Genomic DNA, 12,177 nt, shown 5'->3' on the forward strand with positions numbered 1-12,177 from the left:
AAAAAAGTAAAAAACTGATTCTGGTGATAGATGCGGCGCATCCAAGGGTGGATGAGGCGCATTCATCAAGCGTTTTTTGCCGAATGTATTAGATGCGGCGCATCCGGATCCAGATGCGGCGCATCTGGATTTATTACTTGAACCTGCATCGCGATTTTGAATCTGTAAACATGGAAAGCAAGAGGGATGCGGCGCATCTCATCCAGATGCGGCGCATCGCCTGTCTGGCAGCAATTTGTCAACTTGCACACTTTACAACCGACCTTGTTTGGTTCAAGTTGCACTTTAGGTGCATGTTGGACTACTTTACACCATCAAAGGTGGCTGTGATCATGCCATAGCATGGGTGTAAAGGCTTGCTAGTTGTCCATGTTGATTACTTGATTGTGATCTTGAAGATCAAGTTGCAAGAACACTTGTGTTCTTAGTTTCCTATAAATATAGCCTCATGTAACTCATTGTAACTCACCACCACGAAATTAATCAATATAGAACACTCTTTGGTTGATCGTGGACTAAAGCAATCATAAACGATTGCATATAACCACGTTATATTCCCGTGTTTTTATCATTCTTGCCAGTCTTACGATTTTTCACTATATTTTCGTTTATTGGAAGTGGGTTGATAACTTGGGGTTATCTAGTCTTGTTTGGGCTCACCTAGTTGGGTTTCTCAACAAGTGGTATCAAGAGCTCTCGGGTTTACGAGTTTTCGGGAACAATGGCGGAAAAGAGTGGAAGATCGATTGGTTTGATGGAACCGACTTTAGTTTTTGGAAGATGCAAATGGAAGATATGCTCTATCAAAGGAAGCTTTACCAACCCTTAAATGGTGTTAAGCCGGAGGGAATGGATCAAGTCGAGTGGGATTTGTTGGATAGGCAAGCCCTAGGAGTTGTTCGGCTTTCTCTGGCCAAGAATGTCACTTACAACATTGTGGGTGAAGCCACAACGACGGGATTAACATGTATGAAAAGTCATCCGCTTTGAACAATGTTTTCCTAGTTAGGCAATTGGTGAACGCTAGGATGATGGAGGGATCCTCGGCGGGGGATCATGTGAACGAATTTAATTTGATTTTAACCCGGTTGAAATTGGTTGATATTAAATTTGATGATGAGCTAGAGGTGTTGTTTTTACTATCTTCATTGCCCTATAGTTGGTCCGGTTTAGTGACGGCAGTTAGTGGTTCATCCGGAACTACTAAACTCACTTTAGAAGGAATCCGTGATTTTATTCTTAGCGAAGATATTCGTAGAATAGATTCGAATAGGAGTTCGGGTTCGGTTCTAAGTGTTGGTCGGGGAAGAGCTAAGTCGCGAAGTCCGTCAAAGAGCAAGAGTGTGGTGTGTTGAAATTGTCAATAAGTCGGTCACTATAAGTCTAAGTGCCCGAGTTTAATGTCGGGTGGGAGTTCAACTAATATGGTGATTGAAGATGCGTTGTTGTGCCAAGAAGATGTTCTTGACGAATCTTGGGTTATAGATTCGGGTGCCTCGTGTCATGCTACCCCATACATGAACGAGATGGTGAATTTCAAGTCGTATTCCGGTATGGTTTGAGTCGCGAATGGGAGTACACTTGATGTTGCGGGTATTGGTGATCTTGTGGTTAAACATACTTGGATCTTGAGGAACGTGAGGTTCATTCCAAAGCTCAAGAGTAGGTTAATCTCGATTGGGCAATTAGATGATGATAAGTGTCATGTCCTATTTGGAGATCAAAGGTGGAAGGTATTTAGAGGAGGTCATGTGGTTGCTCGCGGATACAAGAGGGGAACCAAGTATATGGTTGAAGAATGGCTAGGTGATTTCGTAGGTATTAGAAATCCTAGCATGCTAATGCTTTCCGGGTTTGTTGAAGGATCTTGTTTGAGTGGGAGCTCAAGGGAAGTCGAAGCTAATGAAGATTCGGGTCGAATTGGTTATAATAGAGCTTTCGTTACTTCAAGTAGATCTTCTCCAATGGCAACTTTGTTGCAATCGGCCGAAGAAGACGAACAAGAGATTTTCTTGAGAGTCACTGTTAATGAAACGTCCGTACAGTGAGAGTTGGCTCGTGGTGGAAAATCGAGTTTGTTAAAAGACGTGCGCGCGTATGTAGTCGGTGTTCCAATGGTGAAAGTAAAGGCGGTTATGTGGAAGATCAAGGGTGTGAATGCATTCTCACACGGTTGCCTTGATGGCATTGTCCACATGTTTGATCTACCGGGTGGTTTATTCTATGTTGGAAAGATAAATCGGGTAGATGTTATAGTGTACGGGTGGATCGCTTGGGCGATGGGGTTAATTGGGTCGGGTCGGACTCAAACGACCCGTTATCTCCTAGACTAAGGAGATGGGTGCCATAGCCAAAGAGTTGTTGTTGTTTGTATTTTATTCTCTCAAGCTAGTAACATGGTGATCAAATTATAGCTCAGCGGAAGGAGGTGTAATTAGTGGGTCAAGTTGTTATCGTGGGATAATAATGTTTGAAGTCTAACAAGTAGCGTTGAAGACCTTATATCGAAAGTCTACTCATCCGAAGTATGTGATGAGGTGCGTGTACTAAACGGTAATTGGAGGACCCAAATGGCATTTTGCGGTGTGTAAATGGTATTTAATGTTCTTGGTTAGATTATGCGAGTTTACGAAGGATTGAGTTTGTTCAAAGTCTCCAAGTGGGAGATTTGTTGAGGTGTGGAAACTTTAAATAAGTAGAAAACTGATTCTGGTGATAGATGCGGCGCATCCAAGGGTGGATGAGGCTCATTCATCAAGCGTTTTTTGCCGAAGGTTTTAGATGCGGCGCATCCGGATCCAGATGCGGCGCATCTGGATCTATTACTTGAACCTGCATCGCGATTTTGAATCTGTAAACATGGAAAGCAAGAGGGATGCGGCGCATCGCCTGTCTGGCAGCAAGTTGTCAACTTGCACACTTTACAACCGATCTTGTTTGGTTCAAGTTGCACTTTAGGTGCATGTTGGACTACTTACACCATCAAAGGTGGCTGTGATCATGCCATAACATGGGTGTAAAGGCTTGCTAGTTATCCATGTTGATTACTTGATTGTGATCTTGAAGATCAAGTTGCAAGAACACTTGTGTTCTTAGTTTCCTATAAATATAACCTCATGTAACTCATTGTAACTCACCACCACGAAATTAATCAATATAGAACACTCTTTGGTTGGCCGTGGACTAAAGCAATCATAAACGATTGCATATAACCACGTTAAATTCCCGTGTTTTTATCATTCTTGCTAGTCTTACGATTTTTCACTACATTTTCGTTTATTGGAAGTGGGTTGATAACTTGGGGTTATCTAGTCTTGTTTGGGCTCACCTAGTCGGGTTTCCTAACAGTCTCATGTTTCTATCGAGTAATGGTCATGAAGATATCAAGTTTGAACTAAATTTGGGTGGTAATATAGACACTTTGTGGGAAACTATTGACCATTCTTTCTTCCTTAGGATGAGGGGGGTACTTAATTTATCATGCAAGTTTGATATCAAGATAAGATATTGGATTCCTGATCAGCCGCTGCTGAACATCATCGATGCTAATGATCTTCAAATAAGGTTCCCAATTCCATCTACAAACGTGCAACAATGATCATTTTATACATCTCAACATCAACATTTGCAGGGGCACAAGACGTTTTTTGATGCACTTCTTTCGATTTGCTGTCCCAAATACGTAACCATATATACTCGTAGTCAAAAGACATTCTCTCTCGAATTCTTTGAACTTGTTATAAGTGGAATAATGGCAAAGAAGACATCTGACCTAAAAAACATTGAGTTCAAGAATTCATATAATGAAAAATGGGAAAATTTAACAGAATCTTGGACAAGTCTTCTTGACAGAGTGGATGACTATTGCCATTCACTTGAGTTGAAACCAAACTGGTAGAACCTACTTATCTTTAGTTCAATTGTTTAAAATATTATATGAGTGTTTTGGCATATATTTTATTTGGTGTTGAGACATTGATTGAATGTGTTAAGCACCTCTGTTAGTCTGCTATACTCAAATTTTTTCATTACTTTTTCTGATTTCGTGTGATTAATTGCTCTAAAATCTTGATACAATAATGTTGGTGTTCTTGAATATATCGTTGATATGCCATTACTGCATTCTTAGACACTGTTTCGGCTAAACCACCTGACCTGTATGCGCCATTGCAAAAATATAGCTTTCACATATCTATCGATTAAGGAGGAAATATTTTCTTTTGAATTGTGGTTATAAATGATGACACTATTTAGCTATATATTTACTATTGGCAGATTTGAACTTAGTAATGATGATACGACTGACCAGCTACATGGTCTGTTTTTATGTTATTAGTATACCTCTATTATTATATTATTATATATCGGTATATTGTAGCACTCCCCTATAAAAGCACATCCGATCTTTATAAGCCCCTGGATCTTTATAATGCTAGGTTTTAACTCCATGGAATAACTAACCCCATTGAGATGTGTTAAAATAGTGAATCAACAACCATGAAAACATCAATGGACCTTCAATTGATCGAAACTCAAAACCACCAAGTACCAAAATTACAAATCGTGCCAAAATTGAACAATGAAACAGAGACAAGTAATGGGAGCCGAAATTATTCGATGAACAATAGAATAATAAAGATTGTAATCGGCCAAAAATAACAGGAATCAAAATTAGGGTTGATAGAAAAATGAGTAGCAGTAAAACAAAAGGGAGCGGGGTGTTTTTTTTGTGTCTTTTCAACCCTAGCACACGACATCCAGATATAGAGGGAGGAAAGTCACCAGCAGCCCAAAACTATCACAGAATGGCAGAACACACCCTTAACTTTAAAAGGCATAGCATCACAAGTTCTTATGGTTTGCACAGCATATCCTTTTAGAAAACCTACACAAAGATTAAGAGCAAAAAACACAATGAGAACAGGAAAAGACCAAAAAGGAGTTTGACAAAGGATAAATTTAACATCCCCCCACAAACTCATTTTTGGTATAAGTCATAGAGTCCAAGTTTGCTAGCCAAGTAGCCATGTTGGGTCACACTAACCCCTTTGGTTAAAATGTCAGCCAGTTGACTTTCAGATTTGACTTTGACAGTTTTAATTAAACCACTTAAAACCTTTTGTCTAATATAATGCACATCAATTTCAAAATGTTTAGTTCTATCATGAAAAACAGGATTAGCAGCCAACTGAATAGCTGAATTATTATCACAAAAAAGATCAACTGGTAAGTCAACATTAACCCCAAGTTCTTGTAAAAGGTTTTTGACCCAAACAATTTCACAAGTTGTGCTTGCCATGGCCCTATATTCAGCCTCAGTGGAAGACCTGGCAGTGGTAGCTTGCTTTTTACTTTTCCAAGATACTAATGATCCACAAAAATAAACCAAGTATCCAGTCACAGATTTTCTATCAACCTTACACTTACCATAGTCAGCATCACAATAGGCATTTAAAGACCAGTTATTGCTTTTAACAAATTGAACACCCTTACCAGGAGAGCCCTTTAGGTATCTCAGGACTCTCAAAGCAAGATTAAAGTGAGACTGTAGAGGAGCATGCATAAATTGACTAAGAACTTGCACAGAAAAGGATATATCAGGTCTCGTAAGAGTTAGGTAAATGAGTTTTCCAACAAGCTTTTGATACTCAGTTAAGTTGGTCAACAAGGGGTCCTTTTCACTTGGTTCACTTAAGACACTTAGATTAGGTTCAATGGGAGTGCTAGCAGGTTTGCAGCCCAGAAGACCATACTCATCAAGAAGATCAAGACAGTATTTTCTTTGTGAGATGCACATACCTTTTTCATTTTTCAAAACTTCAATTCCAAGGAAGTATTTGAGTTCTCCTAAGTCTTTGATTTGAAATTTAGTTCTCAGAAATTGTTTCACCTTATCAATTTCACTATTACTATTACCAGTGATAACAATATCATCCACATAAACAAGTAAGGCAATGAAAGTATCACCACTATCCTTGACATACAAAGAATTATCAGACACACTTTGAGTAAAGCCATTTTCAATAAGAGCAGCATTAAGTTTGAAGTGCCATTGTCTAGGGGCTTGTTTCAAACCATATAAGGATTTTGTAAGTTTGCAGACTCTAGTGTCATTTTCATCGAAGTAACCCTCAGGTAAAGACATATAAACATCTTCACACAAATCACCATACAAAAAGGCATTGTTTATATCAAGTTGGAACAAGGACCAGTTATTTTGAACAGCAAGAGTAATAACACATCTAATAGTCACATGTTTTACAACAGGTGAGAAGGTTTCCTCATAGTCAATTCCCTCCTTTTGACTATAGCCCTTAGCAACAAGTCTGGCCTTATACCTTTCTATTTCACCATTGGATTTATACTTTATCTTGTACACCCATTTAGAACCAATAGCTTTTCTACCAGGTGGTAAGTCAGTAATAATCCAAGTATTGTTCCTGTTTAGGGCTTCCATTTCAAGGTTCATGGCCTCAGCCCAATTGGGATCTTTTATGGCTTGTTTATAACATTTAGGTTCAATAGACTTGTTTAGGCTAGACACAAATGCATAGTTTTCTGAGTTTAAGAAGGAGTAATTGACATACTTTTCTACCCCATATTTCACCTTCCCTTCCACAACAAAGTCACTAAATTTTCTGGGTAGGTTGGTTTCTCTGGTTGATCTCCTCAGGTTTTGATTATTTTGAAAATTGCCCTCAGGAGAAGTGGTATTATCCACTGGTGTTGCTGTAGGAGCCTCATCACTGTCACTATTGGCATTACTACTAGAGTCACTGGTAGAATGCTCAACAGCTGTAGGACCAGACCCACTACTACCCTCACCATCATTTGATTCTCTCTCCTCATCATTGGGTCTTGAGATGTTAAAGTCATCAAAAAACATTTGATCAAAAATATCTTTATTACTCGGATTGTTTTCTTTTTCAGACACACTTGAAGAAAATTTTTTGTTTTTAAAAGGAAACACAGTTTCATAAAATTTGACATCTCTTGAAAAGACAACATTTTTGTTTTCAAGACTATATAATTTGTAACCCTTTTTTTGATTTGAATAACCAATCAACACACACTGCTCAGATCTATGACTGAATTTGTCAACAGGTTTTAATACAGTAGCGTAACATAGACAACCAAAACATCTCAAATGAGAGAGATTAGGAGATTTTTTAAACAGAAGTTCATAAGGAGAGCAGCCAGAGAGAATGGAAGATGGTGTCCTGTTTATCAAGTAGCAAGCAGTCAATATACAATCACTCCACATATTTAAGGGTAAACCACCCTGGAACATAAGGGCTCTGGACACATTTAAAAGATGTCTATGTTTTCTCTCCACAATCCCATTCTGTTGGGGAGTATAGACACAAGATGTTTGATGTAAAATCCCTTTGTCTTTAACAAAGTCATCCATTTGATTATTAACAAACTCAGTCCCATTATCAGACCTTATGATTTTGACTTTTGACTCAAATTGTGTTTCAAGAAAGAAGACAAAAGACTTTATTTGACTGAAAACTTCATCTTTAGATTTGATTAAGTATGTCCAGACAGCCCTTGAATAGTCATCAACAATAGTTAAGAAATATTTGAACCCTTCCCTGCTTTGAACCCTAAATGGTCCCCAAAGGTCAATGTGAACAAGGTCACCCACAGCAACAGACTTATGGTCACTATCATTAAAAGTTTCTCTAGTTTGCTTTGCCTTGTGACAAACATCACAAGGTTCACAATTAATGTCTTTATTTGAAAGGTCAATTTTTCCTTTAAGTTTTTTTAAAACATTTTCGGAAGGGTGATCAAGTCTGTTGTGCCATAAGTTGTTGGACAAGTAGCATTTATTAGCAGAAGAGGTATAGTCATTTTCATGACTACTTACATTAAACACATAGAGACCATCAAAAACATCACCAGTCCCTACAATTATCCCTAGCCTCAAGTCCTGGATATAGCATTTGGTATTATCAAAACCAACTATCAGTTTGCTATCTTTAGTTAACTTGTGAATAGAAAGTAGGTTCACACAGTACTCTGGTATCACCAACACATTAAAGAGGGTTATGTTTTTCATTAATCTTTAGATCACCAATTTTCTTAATAACAGCCTTAGTTCCATTTGGATGTCCCACAGTTAAGTTTAAATGAGAGACATCGATAATATTATTCAACCCTTTATCAGACCCAGGCATGTGTTGAGAGGCACCAGAATCAATAATCCAACCCTTATTCTCAGTTTTTGAAAGATTAGTTTTAGGGTTGAAAAATTTGTGAAAATTCTCATTAAATTTTTTGCTATTATTTAAAACAGTACCTGCCATATTCCCAGTTGCAATCTCAGGACCAGACTTCTCATTAATTAGACTCAACAACTTCATCATTTGTTCATTTGTCAAATTGTTATTTCCAGATCCTGACCCAGAACTATCACTCACAGAGCTAAGATTAGCAGCATTTTTACTATTAAATTTGTTCACATAGGTCTTTTCTTTCCACCCAGGTGGATATCCCACAATTTTATAACATCTGTCAATAGTATGCCCAATTTTGTTACACCTTGTGCACTTATAATTAGAGTTGAGAGTCCTGTTATTAGTGAAGTTGTTTGAGTTATTCCCACTAGAAAAATTATTTTGGTTTGACCTTCTTTGAACACTGTTATCATTCACAACATTATTTGAAGTTGACACATTTGACTCAACTTGGGACATGAAAACAGATGTTTGAGGTTTATTATCAGTAGTGGACAACTGTGACGATCGCTCCAAATCCATATGGACGAATACGTCATTAATTGATTTCATTGCGAGGTATTTGACCTCTATATGATACGTTTTGTAAACATTGCATTCTTTTGAAAAGGCGCACCATAAATGAATATTTAAATCAAAGGTTTTCGACATATGATGATTTTTACATATAGACAATCACCATAAATAATAGTTTACAATAGTATTTCCGTTGACAATGCAGTCAAAATAAGATACATGGTGATGATTTGGTGAATGCAACGTTTCCTTGAAAATATGTCATGTAAGACTCCATGCACATAGCTTGTCTAACATCTAAGCAAACAGCGGAAGACTTCTAGGGAACCTGAGAATAAACATGCTTCAAATATCAACACAAAGGTTGGTGAGTTCATAGTTTTAATATTACACATAATCTGTATATCAATATGGATTACAAAAGTTCAGTTATTTTATTCAAAACGTTTATCAATATGTTTTAACATAAAAGGTGGACCACAAGATTTTAGTTGTTTCATCCGAAACGTTTATCAATTGGTTCTACAAAATTGAGCACCCTGGTAACTAAACTTTAACGTATATATAATTTGTACCCTTTGTATAATCATCTTAATAATACACGTAAACCAACGTGTACGCTTCTCAAATAGCATACGTCCGTTAAAAGGCTAGCGCTCTAGCTCGGACGGGGATATCAAGCCCTATGGATCCATATACTACTACTCGCGCCCACCAGTTCTTATAACTGGCAGTTACTAGTTACCAAAGCTAAGGGATTTTCGGTTCAAACTCAGTGTAGAATTTAGTATGTACTTGTCCATTGCGTTTAAAATAAAGTGCATGTATTCTCAGCCCAAAAATATAGATTGCAAAAGCAATTAAAAAGGGAGCATATGAAACTCACGCATATAAATATTGTAAATCAGTTAATAAAGCATTTGCATGTATTCTCAGCCCAAAAATGTAGAGAGTAAAAGGGATCATATGAAACTCACACATATAAATATTGTAAATCAGTTAATAAAGCATTTGCATGTATTCTCAGCCCAAAAATATATTGAGTAAAAGGGATCATATGAAACTCACTGTTTAATATTGATATACAATAGTGTAGGAAATCATGTAGACGCATCGGAGATAATAAACACGAGGTTTGATTCACAAAAATACCCCCGAACATTACCCATAACCTCCTTGGCAATAACCCATATTTTCCTTAGCTCTAGCTCGCTCGGAAACTCGTTTTGAAAATTACTTGGACAGTACTCCGTCGTAATATTTTATGTACATTATTATTTTTGTATCGCAAAAATAATGATACTAATAATAAGATTAATAAGATTAATAATAATCTTAATAATAATAATAATAATAATAATAATAATAATAATAATAATAATAATAATAATAATAATAATAAATATTATACGGAGTAATATATATTTGTGTATGTGTGTTTGATTTTTCATTCGAGCAAAACACCTGAATCTATAGTACCTGGCCTGGAATCTGGAGTCATGCGACTCGCATGGAAATGGCCTTCTGGCCATGCGACTCGCATGAGGACCAGGGACAGCTCACATTGTTTTGGCTCCTAGCTTGTCGACATAATATAAAATAAATATATAATATATATAATTTAAATAATTAATTATATATTATATTAAATTCACATGCATACTTGACTTGTAATTTTTGTTCCGATAAGTCGTACGTTGTTACTTGACTTATGTCCCGGTTCCGGTTTCTCGAACGCCCTTTCGTACGCTGAGAAAACTTGTACTTTACGTTTCGTGAATCGTACCTTTGTCAAAATGTAGTCTTAAATCATCCATAAAATATACCACTGTAGCAAATTTTACTGTAGCAATTCACTGTAGCAAAGTCAATTTCACTGTAGCAAATAGTGATTTTCAAAAACACTGTAGCATTTTGGGTACTGTAGCAATTTGAAATGTTACTATCGTTTACTAAATAACTTGAAATTATATATATGTATATATCTTTTTAATATATATAAATCAGTTTTTTTTTTTTAAATACACATTGGAAGTTATTTATAAATAAATTTTAATAATAAATATTTCAACTTATCATATATATTCAAATAGATATTTAAACCAATAAGTTTAATGTAAGGTATCAAATAATTAATACATTGTTACCTTTTCAAGTTATAGTATATATGTATCTATTTACATATAATTGTTCGCGAATCGTCGAAAACAACCGAAAGGTATTTAAATATATAAAAGTAGTTCAAAAATTTTGAGATTCAGTTTTACAGACTTTGCTTATCGTGTCGAAAATGTTAATCATACAAAGATTAAGTTTAAATTTGGTCAGAAATTTTCGGGTCATCACAACAACCCTCTATGTGACTCTTCTCTAGACAGCACAGAGTAAGCAGTTTTAACATCAGGTAACGGGTCCCTTAATAGCAGATTACTTTTGACATGCATGTAACAATCATTTAGACTCATCAAGAATTGCATCAACTTAAGCATACTATTATGTTTGACAGTTTGATCAGCAGCTTCACAAGTACATTGTTTCAGATTAGCCATGGCATCATATTGTTTCCACAGAGAGTTCAACTTATGATAATATTCAGACAGAGAGCTATTTCCTTGTTTCAATGTGCTAATATTAAAGTGTAAGTTAAAGATAATAGACCCATCTATTTTATCATAAGTCTCCTTTAGTTCAGTCCACACAGTGCTAGCATTTTCAGAAAAAATTAAACCAGCATACAACTCATCAGCAATAGAACCAAGTAACCACGAAAGAACTACAGAATTACATCTATCCCATTGTTTAGACAAAACTTCATCATTAGCATTTTTAACACAAGTACCATCCACAAAACCAACTTTATTTTTTGTACCAAGGGCAAGTAACACAGATCTACTCCATATTTTATAGTTTTCTGTCCCTTTGAGTTTGATAGAGACAAGGGGTGTGCTAGAGGTGTCACTAGGGTGCAGATACAAAGGGTCACCAAAGTCAAGCTTATTTATAAGAGTAATTGCGTTTTCTTCCCCCATGGCAAATAGACAGCAAAGGCAAACAAACAAGAACACAAAAAACACAGCAGGAGATAACACAAGATAGAAAAATAACTAACACAAGATAGAAAGTAAGGAAAGAAACTCCCCTATACGGATAAAGAACCGTAGCAGGCAACGAGTAGCAGCGGAAGACAGTGAATCACAGAAGCAGATCACAGCAAGGACAGTAGCAGATCACAGCAAGGACAGTAACAGATCACAGCAATTTGGAACGAACGATCCAAACCCTAATTTGAACAGATTAGGGTTTCTTCACCCAATCGGACAAAAACACTAATCAATCGTGAACCTGGCTCTGATACCATGTTAAAATAGTGAATCAACAACCATGAAAACATCAATGGACCTTCAATTGATCGAAA

The 12,177-nt window shown here is 36.5% G+C and overlaps 1 protein-coding gene across 1 annotated transcript; it reads right to left on the reverse strand.

The window, feature by feature from the left end:
• Positions 1–11,104: 11,104 nt before the first annotated feature.
• On the reverse strand, positions 11,105–11,791 carry LOC139859725 (uncharacterized). The gene has a single exon (XM_071848519.1). It carries the CDS (start codon positions 11,789–11,791, stop codon positions 11,105–11,107), a length of 687 nt encoding a protein of 228 aa, XP_071704620.1.
• Between the last annotated feature and the right edge of the window lie 386 nt (positions 11,792–12,177).

This window comes from Rutidosis leptorrhynchoides, chromosome 1, assembly GCF_046630445.1.
Source record: "Rutidosis leptorrhynchoides isolate AG116_Rl617_1_P2 chromosome 1, CSIRO_AGI_Rlap_v1, whole genome shotgun sequence".
Classification (NCBI taxonomy): domain Eukaryota; kingdom Viridiplantae; phylum Streptophyta; class Magnoliopsida; order Asterales; family Asteraceae; genus Rutidosis; species Rutidosis leptorrhynchoides.

Coding starts and splice junctions, on each gene's coding strand:
- LOC139859725 (XM_071848519.1), bottom strand. CDS start 11,791: ATGGGGGAAGAAAACGCAATTACTCTTATAAATAAGCTTGACTTTGGT.